Source organism: Halichoeres trimaculatus, unplaced genomic scaffold (assembly GCF_033239565.1).
Source record: "Halichoeres trimaculatus isolate MK-OKI-2021-1 unplaced genomic scaffold, fHalTri1.1 fHalTri1_scaffold_19, whole genome shotgun sequence".
NCBI lineage: Eukaryota > Metazoa > Chordata > Actinopteri > Labriformes > Labridae > Halichoeres > Halichoeres trimaculatus.
The window spans coordinates 16,735,198-16,755,073 of record NW_027437197.1 but is presented as its reverse complement, the minus strand read 5'-3'; the positions used below and the strand labels follow the sequence as shown (position 1 = coordinate 16,755,073).

At 44.2% G+C, this 19,876-nt stretch overlaps 1 protein-coding gene across 2 annotated transcripts; it reads left to right on the top strand.

Annotated features, from left to right (window-relative positions):
* The first annotated feature begins 925 nt into the window (after positions 1-925).
* On the top strand, positions 926-8,296 carry LOC141808520 (uncharacterized). 2 transcript variants are annotated; one of them, XM_074695159.1, is made up of 7 exons: positions 926-2,325; positions 2,415-2,488; positions 2,738-2,960; positions 4,642-6,593; positions 6,684-6,899; positions 6,993-7,130; positions 7,222-8,296. In XM_074695159.1, exons 1-6 carry the CDS (start codon positions 1,989-1,991, stop codon positions 7,095-7,097), a joined length of 2,907 nt encoding a protein of 968 aa, XP_074551260.1. In that variant the 5' UTR covers positions 926-1,988; the 3' UTR covers positions 7,098-7,130; positions 7,222-8,296. The 2 variants fall into 2 exon arrangements, with proteins under 2 accessions (XP_074551260.1, XP_074551259.1); XM_074695158.1 differs by having other exon boundaries at positions 6,681-6,899.
* Positions 8,297-19,876: the final 11,580 nt, after the last annotated feature.

Here is a 19,876-nt window from a genome sequence, read left to right as displayed (position 1 = left end):
TTTTGTTTTTTGTATTTAACCAAAAATATTTGAGTCTTCCATGCTACTTTTTTCTAAGCTGCATAAACATCTAATAAAAGTGAGAGCTTGGATGAAGGAGACAACAGACGTGGGTGATAATGCAGGAGATGAACTTGAGGCAAATTAAAAATTTGTAAATATTGTTACCATTTCTCTGTAATGAATGCATTGAAAGTATCTAGGATTTTTACCTGTCTACTGACAGAAGATGGAGTGTATGCAAATTCAAGATAACCTAACACCTCCTTTTCTTTAACAAAGAGATTTGTGCTGTCTAAAATAGAATATACTAAATCTGCATTCATTTGCATCATTGAATCTTTATTTGATAAAAACAAGTTTTAAAATCCCCACTACATATAAAATTAACTAAAATATGTCTGAGTTAGGCACTGTTTGACAAGGATGCAATAAACAATTTGGGTTAAATGCAGCAAAGATATATCATGCACCATTGCACAAAGTTTAAGTAATGGTATTAATTTTCTGATATGTAAAATATAAATTGGGCCCAAATAAATGGCCTTTTTTTGGGGGGGTCAAACTTTTTGAAGAATACTTATTTCTAAGCAAAAAGCCAAAATCATAAGTGATGGAATAATCGAAATTCACATTGAGGCTGTCTAATAAAAATTGTGGAGTAAATTTATCAATATTTTATTTAATAAGTGTCAGTTCTTTAAAAAATATAAACATTTCCTACAACTTAGCTTAAAAAATCTTTTTGAAAGATAAAAAAAATGTTTCCTTTAAGATGCTTTAAGACTACTTTCATCGTGCGCGTACAACCTACCCTGCAGAGGTGAGGAAAACTAACTTGAGTGACAGCTCCGTCAACCAATCACAGCCCGTCTAACAGAGCCTCTTAAAGGCTTCTGCTAATGGCCTTTGTGTGAGGGCGGGGAAGAGTGGACTCAGTTAGGCTGCTGATTAGCAACAAACAGAAGGTTACGAGTTTAGAAATAGGTTTATTTGACGTCCAGACTGACTCTGCCGTACAGGGAGTGACACTAACTATGTCGGGTATCCAACTGGAGCGTGTGCGGTCGCTTGTGAGAGGGAACCTGGAGTGAATTGCGACATTTCGGGCTAACCTCGCTATTAGGTCGTTGAAGTGGCGATGCTGAGCTGATAGCTGCGTCATCATGTTGCTTCCGACTCGAGTTGGCAAAAAGAAATCTCAAGTTAACGCTAGAGGTGAGGCTGCCCGCCGTCATCCAGCACCGGAGGCCACTCCCGACCCTTGAAACAGATGGAAAGCGGGCTGCTGGTGCGCTGCTGGCGGTGAAGTCTGTTGACGTACTGGCCGAAGTGGTGACTTAACATCACTTGGTTTTGAGCAGTTGGCGCGATAGTCTGCTGGCTGCATTAATTATCTCCACTTGGATGGACAGCTGAACATTTCTCTTCATGTGGATTGCTGAACAAAACCACCAATCCTGGTGTTGCCGGAGAATAAAAAATATGATATTTCGGGGATGTAAGCCTTAACTGTTCCTGCTTTTGAGAAGTGATGCCTTCACTGACTGTCAGATAGGGTACAAAGCAGGACCACAGCACTGAACGCTGCTTACTCCCATCTGATGGTGATTTTCTTCCTGTTACTTGAGGAAAACAAGTCTTTGTAGTCAGACTAGAAGACCTGTCTAGCCTTTATCCATCCATTTGATTTTTTTTTAAACTATTAAGTGTCAGATAATCTTAAAAAAAGCTTGTTTCACTTGGGTAAAGCAAGCCTTTTTAAGTCATACTAGAAGACATTAGTGTTTATTTCACCTGGTTATCTTGTAATCATTTTTTAAACTATTTAAGTGTCTTAATATATTTTGGAGAAGCAGGTGGTCTACTGTTGTATCCATGAGGATCAGGTCAGCAGGTGAAGTCTAGGCCTACTTCAAAGACTGACAGAAGCTGTACCCTGCCATAGTCTTACAAAAGTTAAACTTTACAGCGTCCAACCAATTAAAATGGCTGGCGACTGCGCCCACACCAACACTCAGTACTCAAGGGTAGAGACGTTTCATCCATCCAAGTCTTGGTCGGATGGAGACGCAGAGATGGATGCAACTAGGTACCCTGAAGGCCGTGGATCCCCCTCACGGTGGTCGCCGAACTTTGAGGTGATAGACGGGCTGCTGTACCGAAAGAAGCTGGAGAAGGGTTTCATCAACTACCGGGAGGTCCTGGATGAGGGTAGAAGACTGGAGGCCCTCTCCACCTTCCACCAGAGGCGGGGGCCTGTCCAGAGCCACCTCTCCTTGGAGGAGACTTATAAATGTGTGGCTGAAAACTACTGGTGGGATGGTATGAACATCACTCACAGCCTTACTTCTGATTTCACTTCTGACCATTTTTTCTCTGCAACCTGATGTTTGCGTGTGTTTTCTGCACAGGGATGTACTTCCAGATCAGAGATTTTGTCAGAGCCTGTCCTGAGTGTCAGAGCAAATGCACTGTTAAAACCGAGGTAAGACAAAGTCACAGTCACTGAGGCTGATCTGACAAATAGCATTGCAGTGTGATCTTTTCTTCCACACTTTGAAATCTTTTTGATTTTTATCACTACCTTGTTTTTCTCATGTCTCACATTTTAATTCACACTTGCTTGTTCTCACTCTTAATCACGCTTGAATGTCTCCAATAAGCACTTTCTCACATGTTATATTCCCATAACCCTGCCTCTCTATCTGCCTCTGTCATTGCACACTCTGAGCAGGGTGGCAGAGGATGTGTCACCAAGACGATGGCGTCACACAGCGCTGACATGCTGAGCAAGCTGAGGAGTCAGCGGGAGGCGGGACTGTTCTGTGACATTACCCTACGGACAAACGGCCGATCGTACTCGGCTCACAGAGCGGTCCTGGCAGCGGTCAGCGATCACTTTCAGGAAATCTTCACAGAGATTGACTCGAGCTCGAAAGCAGACATAGATCTCACCGGTAAGATCTTGATGAGTCCACACTGTGTACTTTGATAAAGAAGCTCTAACAGAAACTCACTGTTTACAAAAAGAGGTTTCAGCATCATGGTGTCTGTTGTACATCTAATGCTCTAATGTGAACCTGCAGTGTTCTAAAACTCAGCAGAGGCACCTCCACTGGTTGAACAGAACTGCTTTTTAGAGAATACTGTTGATAGGATTCCTTCTTTTATTTACATTAATCAAGTTCAAACCCTTTTCATTAGATATTAATGCTGACTTTCTAAATGACTCCCTCCATGAAGACTCATATTGACTATGGCGTGGGTTTAACCTGTGATCAACGAGCTGCCTTCACTACAGCCTGCCATCCACGGCTCTAAATCACTCAACCTTTATTTGTTAATCAACTTTTGTACAAATGAGATGCAGCTAAAAGAGCTTTACAGTGGCTGAAAAGTACAATTTTAACTAACACTAGTTATACAATATTGATTTGTGTTAACACTGAAATGTAACATAAGATAATATCCATATAAAAAAAATTAGAGCAGAAGCAGGTGCAGCAAGGTTTGATCAAATGGTACAACTGCAATTTGCGATTAAAGTGAATAGTATTTTGAAGCTACAACAAACTTGAGGGTGAAATCTCGCAATCGGATAAGAATCACAAACTTAACTCCTCCTCAGTGGCTGTCTAAAATATTTCAACCAGGCTACAAATGAGAGACGGTATCAGAAAATTACTCATGTTTTCATTATGTCCACAGTATTTTATAAGAATGATAATACCACAGCATTATGAAAAGTTGAGGGGAAATGTCAGATGTAACATCCATAAGGCAAACAAAGTAAAAATTGCTTGTAGGTTCTTGAATGGAGAGCTTGCCTGAGACTGTCAGTGTTTTGTTTTGTTTTGTTCTGTTTTGTTTTGTTTTTTTCAAAATCCAAAACCTCCCAAACTGGGAACTCAACTTTTTTGGGGCTCAGGTAGAAAACTTCACTTTTATTGTTTTTTTATTGTATTTTATTGATTTTATGGTTTTCCCCTGCTGCTTCCTCTTTGTCTGTCCTTTGGGGGTAGAAACTAGCATACAGACCAAGTCATGTCTCCTCTATGAATCAATTAGCATCAACCATACAAAGATTTTAGAACAACTTCACTATGTTTTGTCTTTGAAAGATGCTCATTTTCTGAACTGGTTATCAAGAAAACCCCAGTCTTCCTGTTGTACCCTCACTGTTGTTTATAAAAGCTCTAATATGAGTAATATCTAGATTATTGTGCTAACACAGTGAGTTCCCCATCCATGTAACAGTTATAGTGAACCCTGTGATTCATCCCCCTCTCAATGAAGTCACATAACAGTTCCTGACCTGAGTTGATATCATCAGCCGTCATCATCCTGCAAACAATGCTTTGTGGGAAACGGAGTGACAATACACTCACCATCCAGGTGACAGGAGTCTGCTTTTGTTTTATTAGCTTTGACATATTGAGTCTGTCTCATATACTCACAGTATGTCTGTGGTTGGTGTGAGCAGCTAACGCTCTGATCAAAGCAGCCGGTATAGTCTCCATGTCGTGTTTATGCGCTCTCCCCCTCTGATCTTCTGTTTATCTCTGCTCTTTTATCTCACTCGCTGATTGACCAGCAGGGTGCAGCATATTTAATGAAAGGCTCTTTTTCACCCCTCAGGTTTCAGTGAGGAGAGCCTTCTGTCTCTGCTGGACTTCTCCTACTCCTCCACTCTGTGTGTCCGCCAGGAGGACTTACCTGAGGTCTCCGCCATGGCCCGCCACCTGGGCATGTGGCCCGCAGTTGAGGCCTGCTCTGCTCTCATGAAAGAGCAGGAACAGAAACTCCATCCTGGCAAAGGATTCAGCCCGACCTGTCAGCACCAGCAGAGGGAGAGCAGAAGGAAAGGAGTTTACAAGTTCGAGGCTAATGTGGATAGCAGCTTCAGTCTCACTCTGGAGGCTTCAGATGACTCCTTTGAAGAAAGTCCAAGGCGTAATTTGCGAAGGACACCAAAATCCAAAAGCCATAATGGTCTCCCTCTGAGTCCTACACACAGGATGAAGCTCATGGACTTTAAATCTCCCTCCCCTAAGAAAGCCACTGCACCTCGACACGCCATAAACCCCCCTCAGTCTCACAACTACTCACCCACATTGCCCTCAAACACCCGCCTCCTTCGCTCCACCCCTGGAGCCGCCAAGGAGGTCCAGAGACTGCTACCAAAGCCAGAATCCCCTCGACGAAACAAGAAGCCTCACCCTATCAGCCGGCTGTCGTGCCCGTCCAGGTTGAGCCCTGTGAGGGTGAAGCAGGAGGTCGAGGCGGTTGGAGAGGATGAAGAGGATTACGCGAGAGCACAGGAGAAGTACAAGCTGATGAATGTTCTTGGGTTGCAAAGAACTGCCCTCCTTCCCAGACCAGAGGATCTGATTGGATGGAGGCAAAAGAAGCGGCTGAGGAAGCTGAAGGCCAATAACTACTCCCTGACGAAGAGGCGGAAACCTCGTCCCAGCTCGCCAGGTTTGTCATTTGGAGATGTCATGTTGTCCCTGCCTCTCTGTAACCCAGTTAACTCCCGCCTCCTGAAGTCAGGAAAGTCCAAACCATTGGGTCTGGTCACCTCAGACCAGATGATGGCGAAGAGGCCAAAGATCGTCACCCACCATGTCCCACCCAGTGACAGGAGCATGCGAAGTAAAGGTGCGTTACCTGACATGTTCGGGCCTGCATCCAGGCCGTCCGTTGGTGGGCGGGAGCTGAGACAGTCTGTGAGGAAAAATGATGCTGCTCGCCATCCTTCCCAGCAGCCTCTGCGGTGTAAAAACAACAAGACTGTAACAAAAACCATCACAAGAGTCAAAAAAGAACCAGCTGACTATCCCATCTCAGGTCTTTCATCAAAAAACCCCAGAGGAAATCAGAAACCCCTCCTCACGCAGAGGACGCCGGTCAGAAATAAGATCACTGTAGAGACGGTGCGAGTGCTGCGGTATAATAGTGGACGACCAGCAGCCAAAGCCAAGCTACGGCGAGGCTCTGTGAGCGAGGTGAGGAATGCAAAGAGTAAGACCAGAGAGGAGGGGAAGAAGAACGGGAGCCCAGGACAGAGGAAGGCCCTGGACTCCAGGCTGAGAACAAAGGCTAGTGAACCTTGTGGGCTCCAGTTTTCAGAGCAGGCGCCTCCACCCTCCATCTACAACCACCCTCTGTACAAAGTCATCAAAGAGGAGCCGGCAGATCCCGTGCCAGTGGGTCCACCTTTCTCTGATCCTCCGTCACCTGACCTGGGCAAGCGCCAGAGCAAGCCCCCTATCAAGCTGCTGGATTCAGGCTTTCTGTTCAGCTTCTGTCGGCCGGCCGGAGGAGCCATGGCCGGGCTGAAGAAAGAGGAGGAGAGTGTGGATATCTGCTTAACCCGCTCTGTGTCACAAGTTGGGGATAAATTTGGAACTAAGGACTCTCCTACAAGGGCACTAAGAGCTCGAGTGGCCCCTGCTCTGTCTGTGGTGAAGAGGGAGAGGGAGGAGAGGACTGTGAACCTGAGCAAGGTGCAGAAACACAGACCGAACTCGCAGAACAACACAAATCACTCAGCCAAGCATCCAAAAGCAAAACCTGCTGGGTTAAAGGTAGATTCAGAGATCAATTCTGCTTTTTTAGTGCACATATTTCAGCGAGTGAGCTCATTCATGATTTTCCCCATTCTGTATTTCCAGCAGAAAGGTAAGCCCCTCCCTCTGAGCAACAGGAGCTTTGTCATGATGGATGCAGTGCGCCGGGCGAGGCTAAAGCAGCTCAGAGGGCCTTGTAGTCAAGTCCCTAAACTCCCAAAGGCAGCTCATTCCTGTCTGCAGTGTCCAGCCTCCTACAAAGACTGTGATGCTCTGATCATGCATCGCCTCAGGCACATCGAGGGCAAACACTGGCCGTGTCTGGTAAGCACAGAAAAAAAAAAACAGACAATCACAATATTCAGAATGATCCATGTCGTTGCTGACCCTTTATTTTATTTTTTTCCCACTGTGTAGCTCTGCAGTAAGACGTTCTTTCGACTCCGAAACGTACGAAACCACATCCGAACCCACGACCCTAAGTTGTACAAATGCCGGAGCTGCATCGTTTCCGGCTCCTGAGGCAATTGAAGGGTCTTGAGAAGAAAGACAGAGGTTAGTGAAGTGTGTGAAGTGTGTTTGTGGATCATCTGAATTGATTTCATTTGAAAATCTGTGTCGATTAACTCTGGTGTTTATTTTCCAGGATGAAGGCTGTCAGTGTCTGACACCAGCGGACAGGCTGATCAATCAGCAGCTTGTACATAACGCATCCATCACAAGCACAAGTGGGGAGGAATGATTACTCTGATTCGAATCGTTGCAGCTGTTGGTGATTTCTATTTTAATCCTTAAAAACCTAACCAAGGTCTCCGGTCCCGTTTGCATTAATCCAGAAGGTTAAACTTGAACATTACACTCAGGGGGGTGGGGTTTCTGATGCCACGGTATTTAACATCACAGTTGTGTATAAATGAAATGTAAAGTGATTGTTATAACTATTACTGCTACTTTATTGTTATTTTTCTATGTATAGGTGAATTTTGAGTGCACTTATATCATAGCTTATGTGGTAAACCTAAGAAGTGGTGGTTTAATTGAAGGTGTGGCGTCCAAGGTGGGAATACTTGAAGTGATGCAAGTGCTGGAGGGAATACTTGAAGTCAGAGGGGTTCCTAGAGAGAGACAGGCCTTTTTGGTTGTCAGTGGATTTATTTTTTTGTCCCTTTGGTGTGTAACTCTTAAACAACCCGACTAGCCTCCCTCCTTTCGTGAACAGCTGTCTCTCAAAGTCCTGGAGTCTGATGTTGGACTCTGTTTGGTGACACCACTGCATGTGCATTTGCAGGCTGTTTGTAGTGCACTGTCTTTTCTAAGTCTGCCTATTTTAAAAAGGGAACCGTGTCTCGTTTTTAATGTGAATTTTTCAACAGTGATCCACACAGCAGTGTCATTACAGATGTTTATTGAATTTTTGTTTTCTTCCACTTTAAGACATGAAATTCAAAGTTCCCCTTCTACTGAATATTTGCAACGGGTTCACAGGAAGAGATGCTCGTATTTCACAAATTGATTTTAGAAATAAACTAGCTGTCTCTTGCTGACTGAATAAATTTGTGCTTTTGATATCTTCTCCATTCTTGAAGTGTGTGTTATAAAAATGTACCAAAGACCAAAAAAAGTAGCAAAAGATATTTTCATCAGTGTGTGGCAAGGTTTATGACTACTGGAGCAAAATTGCTACGACTCATTTTAGAATTTACTTAGAGAAGTGTTCCTGTGGGGGAAAAAAAATCAACTGCTCAAATTTGAGTTTTTGAAATATTGTTTTGGTGATTGTTTGGTATCAGATGGCTCCACCTTTTTAAATAACCATCATGTTTCCAGTGGAGCCAAACATTAAGCTGCTATCAAACATTAAAAAAAAACAATTCTCAATGTTAAAGTTTTTACTTTGTTCTTATACTTTATGTGTTGGATATCTTCTGTTGAAATCTTCCTGAACTAACAGTCCAATCAGTGTTTCTTAAACTGTATTTAAAGCACATGAAATCAAAAAGGATATCTGGAAGAGTGAATCAGTTTGGATCCTCTAAATGAAAATGAACACCAAAAGGTGGATGCTAGAAATCTAAAAGGGGAGCATTTGTGGGAAAAAAAAACTATTGCAGAAAATCTTTTTTTGTGAGTCTTGGTGGGAGAAATGACATTGACCTCTGAAATTAAAAGCTTAATGCACACGACTGTTCAGCGCTGTACCCTCACAGCAAGAAGGTTCCTGGTTGAAGTCCCTGACAGGAGCCTTTCCCTATGTGGCGTTTGAAAGTTTTCCCTGTGCATGTGTGGATTCTCTCCATGTGGTCTCGGTGGGTACTCAGTAGATACTCTCAGGTTGATTGGTTTACTCCTTTAGGTGTGGATTTGAGTGTGTTCATGAGTGGTTATCTCTCTCTCCCTGTGATAGGCTGCCGACTTGTCCTGGATGTACCCCACCTTTTCCTCCAATGGCAGCTTGGGTAGGATCCAGTCTCCTGTGGACCTCAAAAGGGAAAAATGGTAAGGATGATGGTTTTATAGATTGTCCTAACCTTAAAGTGAAGTTATTTAAAGCCAAGGCCTCTATTGTTCAAATATTTGCTACTTTAATTGAGTAAACATGCCAATTTAATTGTGCTGTTTCCAATAATGTTTGATTTTTTTTTTATTAATTATTTAATGTAATATTGTTATTTGAGGTTAAAGGAGACCCTGACTTCTAATTGAGAAAAATGATACTGTGATAGTCCAGTAGGTGGCAGTAATGCTTTAAAAACAAGCAGAACACTGTGGGTTAGCATAGATTGCTTCTTAACATTATTCTTTAGTCACTCAGTTCAGTGTGTCATTACATCTCCTTGTGTAAAATTGTACAAAGTTTACCAGCAAATACTGTTTGAATCTAAAAAGTGTTCTCCATTTATATCAATTATGTTTTTCTTTTCTAATAACAAATAAAACAATAATGTGAACTTTTTCAGTCAACATAAAGAAATGAGACGTGTGTTTTCAGAGATAAACTTAGCCTATTTGTCTACTTTCCTGTCATCTGGTATATAAATGTAATGTGATCTTTTTAAAACTTGATGGCAGCCTTAAATTAAAACACTTTTGGAAACATTAAGGAAAAAATGTAAAATTTAAGTTACAAATAACTTTTCAAATAATTGTGGACTGTAAGTTTTAACCCTGTTGTGATTTGTAGTTAGATATTCTTTAAATGCCGCTTACCTAGAAGGATGTGTGTATTAAGAAGTTTTTAGTTACTGTAGTGTAATAGTGTATGCACAGGAGGCCTGGCAGAGGGTTAGCCTGGAAATATCATTGACCTATGGAGTAAAAGTGTAAGTGCCTTCACGCTGCAGCATTATCCGTGCAGACTGGTATACTTTTTCAGACTCATAACCAACAGGGCTTACTTAGGTTACCCTTGTCCCTCCAGTGACTGCATATGTGGGCTTATGTGAGTTTAGGGAGCCATGGAGAGTACGCCCAGGAACAGCTGACAATTTATGCTAGTGGGGCCCCCACATTCTCAGAGAGAGAGACAGAAAGAGAGGAGAGGAGAGAGAAGAGGGGGAGGGAGAAGGAGTGTGAGCGAAAAAAAAGACAGGAGGATTCAGAGAGAGGAAAGGGTAAGGCCAGAGACAGCAGAGAGGGCTGAGAGGGAGAGTGGGGTGAAGAAAAAAGAAAAAGGGGGGAGAGAGAAGGAAAGGGAGGCTGTCTTGTTTGTAGCTTGTCAGCAATTGCTTGAGACAAGCTTCCCCTCCATGTGTGAAAGCTACTTGGCAGGAATGCTTGGACCGTACCAAGTGCGGGCGGGCGAGAGGGGGGTTCCGCAGGAGGAACAAACCCTGGATTGAAGAGCCAGTGTGTGGCTGAAGTAATCCTTCGGCGGTGTCGGCTCTTTGATGTTGTATCTTTGTGGATGTGTGTGTGTGTGTGTGTGGGGAGGGAGAGAGGAGGGAGGGCGCTCCGCTTGTGTGTGTGTGTGTGTGTGGGTGTGAATGGGGCTTGAGAGAGCGTTTCTGTATGGATATGTGCTCTCTCTCCCTCTCTCTCTCTCCTCTCTCTCTCTAGCAGCAACAAAAGAGAGGGAATGAGACACCCCCTGCCACCCCTCTTCCCTCCCTCCTCCTCTCCCTCCTCTCCCCTGCTCTCAAGAGAAAAAAAAGCAAAAAAAAAAAAAAAAAAAAGGAAAAGAAGATGATGAAACCTGAAGTGGTCCTGCAGTGTGAATGTGTGTTTGTTCGTGTGTGCATCTGAATTTTTGTTTATGTGTGTGTGTACGCTGCATGCATGCCAGTGTGAATAGCTTTTCCAATTTAATTTGTTTACTAACAATCTTGTGTGTATCCTGTTTGTGCTATTTGTGTGTATGTGTGTGTGTGCAGCAATCTGTGGGTGGGTGTCTGCGAGCATTCAAGTGTGGTCATGTTATGTGTTTTCTCCCCAGTAGAGGCTGTTATTGTCCTAAGAATGTGTGTGTTTGTCCATGTGTGTGTGTGTGTGTGTTTGTGCATGTGTGTGTGTGTGTGTGTGTGTGTTGATGTGTGTGTGTGTGTGTGTGTGTGTGTGTGTGTAGGGTCAGTCTCCAGTAGCCTGTTGCTTTCTGACTTCACTCTTCATCAGGAGGAATGCAGATGGAGATGGATTCCTGCAGGATTCCTCCTCACTGGGTTCTTTATTCCCACCGCTGCCGCTGGTGAACAAACACGCAAAAACACACACGTCTGCACACAAACTGAAGTGACTCACCTTAATGACTCATTTTAGATCTTTCATCCAACAAAAAAGTGAACTTTCCCCTGAAATCAACTCATTTTTCTTCTCCTTACAGGTTTTTGTTTCTCCACTCTCATCCTTGTGTGTGTGTGTGCGGATAAAGCAGCAAAGTCTATGAATGTCCAGTCAGCCTCAGCTTTCATAACACACACGTGAGTTAAAGCTCCTCTCATCTATCTGGGTCTGTAGTAAAGAAAAGGAGAGCAAGAAATGTGGAAGCAGTCTGAAATGAATTAGGCCGTGAAAAATGTTCAGGATGTCAAAATGTATCGGGGTGAAGGCGTTTATGTAATTGGAGCGCTTGGTGTGCTGGTATACAGCTTAAGAGGAGATTCTTCATTAAGACTGGAACACACACACACACACATACACACTCACACACACACAAACACACACGCACTGAGATGTTTAATTTGTGCCTGTACGTGCCGATGTGCCCACGCTTACACCTGAGTGATGCAGTTGATGTACCCGACTGAGCTGACCTCATTTACATGTCCTCCTGAGGAGGTGTACTGTGAAGAAAACATAGGGGACAAGGCAGGAGGAAGACAGAGAAGGAAAGAAGAGGAGGAGGAGGAGGAGAGGAGGAAGAGGCAGAGGGGGAAAGGAGGGCAGATGAGGAAACAGAGGAAGGAAGGGGGGAAGGAGCAGTGAGATGAAGAGGACAGGTAAAGCAAGAAGAGGAAAGGAAAGAGGAGAGGAAAGGAAGAAAGAGGAGAGGAAAGGTAAGGTAAAAGGAGAAATGAAAGAAAAGGAGAGATAAAAGGATGAAAGAAGAGAGGTAAAAGAGAGAAGAAAAGGTTGAAGGACAGAAGAGGAGAATAAAATGAGAGAAGAAGAGGAGAGGATCAAAGAGGAAGAAAGAGTGGAATGAAAAGAAGAATAAAGAGAGGACAGGTGAGGACAGGAAAGGAAAGGAAAGGAAAGGAAAGGAAAGGAAAGGAAAGGAAAGGAAAGGAAAGGAAAGGAAGCGACCAAAGAGCAAAGGAAAGCATGAAAGGGGAGAGAAGAGCAAAGAAGAGTGGAGAGGCAAGGAGAGAGGAAAAATGAAAAAGAAGTGGGGGAAAAAAGTAAAAGATGGACTAAGACATGAGAGAATCTAAATGAAAAGAGGACAGACTGGAAGAGAGGAAAAAAAGGGAATAAAGAATGAAAGAGGAGAAAAAAAAGATGGACCAGGAGACGAAAGAAGATGGAGAGGACTGACTGGAAGAGCAGAGAAAAAAAGGAGAGAAGAGGAGAGGGAAAGATAGAAGAGTACAGGAAATGAGGGAGAAGTTGAGACAGAAAGAGGAGGAGAGAGAATGGGATGGAAAGAAGGACAGAATCAGAAAGAGGTAGCAAAATAGAGGAAGAAACGAAAGGAGAGAGGAAAGAAGAGAAGAGATGAAAACATGAAGTTGAGAGAGGAAAAGGAAGGATGAGAGGGAGAGTTGTGCAATGTGGCATGAAATGAAAGGGATGAAAGACAAAAACATAAAGAAAGACAAGGAGAGATGACAAAATGGGGGAGGAGGAGAAGAGAGGAGAGAGGATGAAAGAGGGAGGAAAAGACTAACCAAAGAAGGAGGGAAGGAGGAGGAAATAAGGCAGGGAATGAGTAAGCGAGGGGAGGAGAAAAAGATGGGGCATAAAGGGGGAGATGAAAGAGAGGGAAAGTTGAAAGGTAAAAGGGGGGAGGAGAAACGAATGGAGACTCTGGCAAAGGGAGGAAGGAAGGAAGGCAGGGATGGAGAGAGGGAAACAGGGAGGGAGGAGGAGCAGGAGGAGGGTTGATCTCTGGGGTTTGAAGCACATTAGTATTCATAGGGAAGAGGAGGCCACAGACAGCAGAGAAACAGAGGGACCAGACTGAGAGCAGCACACACACACAAACACACAAACACACTGCGTAGCTTTAGATGCTACTGAGGGTCAAAACACTCCATCCCGTCAGGTCTAGAGATATTACCCTGAGCATACACTGTAAAAGAATGACTGTAATAGTGGAATTACTGGGTTTCTTCCCACAATCCTTTGGTTTTTATATACAGAAAGACCTTTCCCAGTTACTCCAGACGTTACGGTAAAATACAGTCAAGATTACAAAACTCAGTTACAGTGCCGGCCCTTAAAAATCCTGTCTAGGGATGCTTCAGCGGTCGAGGCCTCCAAAACCACACACACCCCTGCCAGCCTCAGATCGAATCCCGGCATCAGAAGCGTCTCTCCAGTGTCTTCACAGCTCTGCATTCCCCTCTTCCTGTCAATAAAAAGGAAAAAGTGAGCAGGAGAGAGATCTGTGGATGTTGACTTTCCTTTTTACCTCATCGGCTAACCGTGAGTGCACAGAGGAGGAGAAGGAGTGCAGGTGACTCATTTCACTGTGGGAGAGGGAGGCTGGGCTGGGCCAAGCTGAGGGGGGGGAGAGGGGGAGGGAGGAAAAGGAGGAAGATTGCACATATTGGGGGCTAAAAAGGAGGATGGTAAAGGGAGTGAGGAGGGAGAAACAGCAACACTCTCCGGGTGTTCTATTCTTAGTCTCTGCTCCTCAGACTTTGTGTGTGTGTGTGAGAGTGTGTGTGTGTGTGTGTGTGTGTGTGTGTGTGTGTGTGTGTGTGTGTGTGTGTGTGTGTGTGTGTACGCGTGTGTGGGCAGGCAGGTGGTGTACAGCTGACAGTTGATTTGCTGTGACACCAGACACACTGGCTGCCTTGGACTCCCGTGGCCTAGATATCAGAGTCTCCAGGAAGCCCATTCACACACACACACACACACACACACACACACACACACACACACACACACACACACACACACACACACACACACACACACACACACACACACACACACACACTCACGCACGTGCACACATACATTCAATCACATACACACACTCATATGTGTCCCTTTTTTTCTCCTCCAGACCTACATAACACTGTGTGATTGGCAAGCAGGTGGTCTCTACTGTATGTCCTGGAGGGTTGGAAGATGGAGAAAAAACTTCACAAGAGAGCAAGAGGAGAAAGAAAGCGACAAAAACGAGTGAGAAGAAGGGAAATAAGAGGCAATGGGGTGATATAGTGCAAGAGGAGGGATGTAGTGAGCGGGAAAGAAGAGATCATGTAAACAGTCTGAAGCACCGCATAGAGATGGAGGAGGCTGTTGCCATGGCGGCAGAGGCTGCATCCTTTTGTTAAAGATGTCACTCAGGGGGAATCAGGGCTAATGAGGAAGGACTTTGCGCCTGCGTGTGTGTGTGTGTTTCTGAGCAACACGGTCTGCTGGTATTCTTGAGTTTATCAGCGGTGTAATGGCTCTGCTGATAAATAAATAAATAAATAAATATCTGGTCGAGCACACGGGGATGAGTGGGAAATTAAAAATAGAGGAGGGTGGGAGTCAAGCAGGGGTTACACCGAACATGTAGAGAAATGTCAGTGTCATTGGTGAGAAGGGCACAAGGAAGATGAATGTGTGTGATGTGTGTGTGCATGTGTGTGTGTGTGAACTCTATTGAGACAAGTGATGTGTGTGGTTTTGGTGTGGCACTGTGCTGCGTAGGTGGTTTGTTCCGTGTGCTCTCCATCTCTCTGCAAATTAGTGAAGAATCAAAGGGAAACAGGTTTCATTTAATCCTACCCTCCATCTTTCTTTTTCTTTCTCTCCTTTTTTTCTCTCCTCTCTTCATCCTCGGCAAACAGCCTTGAGCCTCCCACAGAGTGAGTGCAGACATCTGCCTGCTCTTCCTCGCTCTGTCTCTCCCTCTTTCTCTGCTGGAACACACACACACTCACACTCACACACATAGACGCACACATATTTGTTTTGCTGTCAGCAGCGTCATCAAAGAGAGTGAGAGAGGTCTTGGCGCCATTCTTCCATTCTACTCCACTTCCCCTCTCCTCGTTTCTTTTCTCCCTCCTCTTCCTCCTCTCTTTACAGACGGGGGATAAATAATTTGATCTGGAGGGCTTTTTGAAATTCCACCATTCTGAGAGGTGTGACGTTAATCTTTTATTATCTGCTCCTTCTTTCTCCTTTTCTCTCTTTTTCTCTCCTTTTCTCCTTATCTCTCCAGCAGATCCCCTTTCTCTCCTGCTCTCTCCACAGCCCCGTCCTTGCAGTATTCTAATGATTCATATTTCACATCCACTGCCTTTTCATTTAGCCTGTCTACACCGCTTCAGGGACAGCTACTCACGATCTTAATTGACTGAGGAGATAGAGGGGCTGAGGTGGGTGGCAAAGGTATTCAGCTCCACCTCTTCCCCCTTATACCCCCCAAAGTGTGCACAAATAGGGATGAGATGTACAGAAATACATACACACACATATATATTTGCTACAGCAGCGGCGCATGGTTAGGCGTGCAGATTTCCACGCCGGGGTAATTAAGCCGTCGATTTTTCTTGGGGTCAAGGGAGTGATGCAGGAGAGGCGAACAGAAATGATGATGTGAAGGAAAGGGATGCTCAGATGAGGAGAAATGAGAGGACTCACTCCCTCCCTTTCTTTCTCACCTCCCCTCCTCCTCCTCCTCCTCCTCCTCTAACCCATCTCTCTGTCTGTCTGTGCCTCTCTCTTTGATCTCAGCCTCTGTCCCACACTGCATATTAAGATGCCCGGGCCCCCCTGTTTGGTATTCCGAGGCGGGCACCGTGGATGCCAGTCTCCATATCCTCTCCTCGCTTCTCTTCTGAAAGGGAGCAAAAAACCCCTCTGTCTGTCTCAAGATGCTTATCCCGCTAAATGGGTCTGAAATAGCTGGAGAACGGGAGGGGGGATGGAGGAGGAAAAGAGGAGAGGGGAGGTATAAGACACAGCACAGACTGGAGGAGGAGGAGGAGGAGGAGGAGGAGGGAGAGTGATGGGGCTGATTTTAGCTGAGAGGATAATTAAACGCTATTATCACAATGGGCCAGTAATACAGCTATAGCTTGTACATAGAGGAGCCAGCCCTCCCATGTTTGCCTCACTAAGAGGAGGGAGGAAGGAGAGAAGAGGCACAGATTAATAGGCGGAGGAAGAGCAGGAGAAACAGAGAGAAAGGAGGGGGGAGAAAGACGGTAAAATAGCAAACAGAATTAGAATGGGGGAGTGAGTGGGAGAGTTTAGTGGCGGGGTGATTGCTCAGTGTTTGGGATTAGCATGACTCCCTCACCCACACTCTTTCCTTTTTTTTCTTTCTGTCTTTTTCTCTCTCCCCTCTCCTTCCATAAGCCCTGGGGAAGGCACAGCTTTAGTTAAACTGCTCTATTAAACGGCGCCTGCTGAGAAAATCAAATTATAACTTCCTTTAATCAGCGAGTATCAGTGGCCCACACAGGAGCAGCCGGCTCTGACAGCAGAGCGAGAGAAAGAGAAGGAGACTGTGACTGGAGACCTGAGGGAGGCCGATATGAACCTGTCTCCCGTCTGCTTCGGTTCCCATGGCAACAAGATAGAGTGAGGGGGAATATGGGTAGAGGAATGTCTGCATCTATCGTTTCCTCTCGGTAAGCATTCGCACAGAGAGATAGCAGAGAGGAAGAGAGAGTACGCTCAGTGAGTCAGGCTGTTTGTCTGTTTGGGTGGTGTAAGAAGATGGGTGATCTGTTGAGACCCCCCTCCTCCTTCACCCATCCATCCATCCATCCATGAGTCCATCTGCAAGATCTAAGGAGAGGTTAAAGTAACCAAGTACATCTACCTGCTTATTGAATGAGCATTTGAGTATTTACTCATTTTCTAACCTCAAGCATTTGGAGGGAAATATCATACCTCATTTTCATGTCCAACTTCCTCTCTCATTCAGTAGTTATGAATCAAATGCTGACCACTCTCAGACTCTGTTCTTCCTCGAGTTCCAGGGCCAAAGACCTGTGGGCGTGATCTTTCTCAGGTGGGACTGGCCTGCCAAAAAGTTTGGAGAAAAGCAGACATGGTCGTGGGCTTTCGATTACTTCAGGAAGTCTAATGATGCAGATATTGTTTTGGTGGCTTTGGGTTTCCAAGTCAGCAGCTTTAGGTTTTTAGTCTTCATTCCTGGCCTTGAGACAGAGCAAACATTGGCTTACAATGTCTGCGTCAGTTTCACAGTTACACCAGAGCCTGTATGCACATCCAGCTATTAGCCATCAAAACAGACTGTTTGGACAAATGGTGAAAAAAAAAAATCAAAAAGCAGTATGCATCAGCCAGGGAAGACCCAAATAGAGCAGAGCTTAATATTTAATATATTATGATTTAAAAAATTAAAGATGTTAAATCAGACCCCACCACGACAAGCAACATTTTTCATGTTCATGGCTGTTTATTGGGAGTACACATACCCAATTGTAATTTGTTGGATTTGTGTTTTCCAGGAATTTCCCTGGACATATGACGTTCTGCACCTGCCTCACTTTCACCGTGCAATTAGTTAATTAGCAAATTTCTGGCAGTTGAGCACGCGGCTAACGCTACAGCCAAATGGGTTGTCCCATATCAGTATGTTATGACTAATGGTCCCATTTGTGTAAAGACTGGGCATCCATACAGGCCCAGGTTAGTTTTGGCTTCTATCATTTTGAATGAAGTCTTGAAATCCATCGACAGGTCCCAGCCGTGGCTTTTCAGCAAGCTGGTTAGTACAACCATGCTAACATCTAGTTGGTATCTAGTCCCTTTTTGCTTGCTTGTTTGTGGTTTCCGACTCTTAAAACCTCCCTGTGATGCAGCAGTATCAAAGAAGTAATAGAATAGCTTTGAAAAGCAGGGAGCATAGGAAAAAAAAGTCAACTACTCATCCAACGTCTTTAATCTATCAGCCTGGAGGGAAATATTAATTGTTTTTTTCACTTAATCAATAGTTCAAAAAAATATTTTTAGATTATTTTCACTGACACATCTTGGTGTGTGTGCTGTAAGATTTTTACTTCACTTTGCCTTCAGCGATCAGTTTGTTTTTGCTCTGTTTGCAGACAAAAACACAAATGTACCCTTTTGCATGTATTGCACTGATTAGCCAATTGGATCTATCATTTAAGAGTCACTGAAATATTGTAAAGTTTACTCTTTAGTACCTTATTTTTTCATTTTGTTGAACACCAAATGCCTAAGATTACCCAGCAGACACAGTTACGCCTATCGAATAAATGCTAACATAAATGCTAAGTGAACATGTATTTTTATTTTCCAACACTTCTCTTGCAGCTGATCTCACATTCATGATTCTCTTTTTTACAACAGGCAGGAGAAAAGAGAATTCACTTGAAAACAAAACACAACACAACATTCATCAAAAACAACTCTAACAACCTTTTTCTTGTTATATAAATTAAACAATACTGAGTGAGCATCATGTTTTCTTCAAACATTTACAAAGTTATGGACTAGTTCACATTTTATTGCGTTAACCATGAGACATGGCTGTAAGTTTTAGATCTCTAAGAGAATTTTTTAGTTTTACGCAGCTCCACTTTTGACATATCCCCCTCTAAGCTTGTCACTTCCCGTTGTCACATTAAAAGTCTTAACTATACAAGCATAATAGAGACTTGCAATCATAAATCCTTCTCGTTAGGAGGCGATCTAATCGCTCTCATCTCTGATTAGTCATTAACGGTCCAGTTAGTGAAATGGTGAGACGCAGGTGGGTGGGCAACTGCTCAGATCTCTGGGGTTTGCCTTGACTCATTAATGATCAGTTAATTATAACATTGTTTTAGTCCTCATGCTTGTTTACATTCACCTGCCATGTGGAAGAGTCAGAAAACACTGCTGCAGGGGACGGTAAACAAGGGGGAGGAGGGAGGAAATGAAGGGAGGAAACGAGGTGAGATGATGCTGAAGCTTGATAACATGTTGCCTGAAACCTAAGCTCAAAAAGAAGAGGAGAAAACCAGAGAAAGAACAGGCCAAGTGGCAGCATCTCAGTGCATCAAGCATCATTAGGGATCCGCGAGGCACTGCTTGCCTCTGTTACTCATAGCAACACTGCATACCATGATAATAGGCTGACTGATGATTGGTCAGGCTGCCACTCTCTGGTAAGTGACCTCACCGCTGTGAGTGAGCTCACTGTCTCAGTATTTTGATAACCGAGCTGGTCCTGGCACTCTTTGCAGAACCGCCACCGAGGCTTTTAATTAGTAAACCGGAAAACAACCAGCATGCTCTGCTGTGGGACTGAACAGGTGACATAAAGAGACAGTAAACAACCCTGGCTTCTCACAGTATGAAGTCAAAAGCCTGATGTTTCCCAGCTGATAATTAACATGTTAATTTCTCAGAGTTTGTCTCTTTCTATGAGAAGCTTCACACTTCCAGCCCACCACCTCCTCTCTGCGTTTGCAGTGTTTCGCTCAAGCACAAGACTGTTTATCAAAGCTTTAAATAATGCAGATGGTAATATGATAAGTGAACAGTCAATGTTGGTGTCCTTCCTAAACACACACACACACACACACGATGCACACCCACAAGGCATGCAGGCAGACAGATAGGCTAAAAGAATCACATTTTTAGCGCTTAAGGTGCAAGAAATATGATTCAGTTTTTCTTCAGTTCTTTAAATGTAACACCGGGCAGAA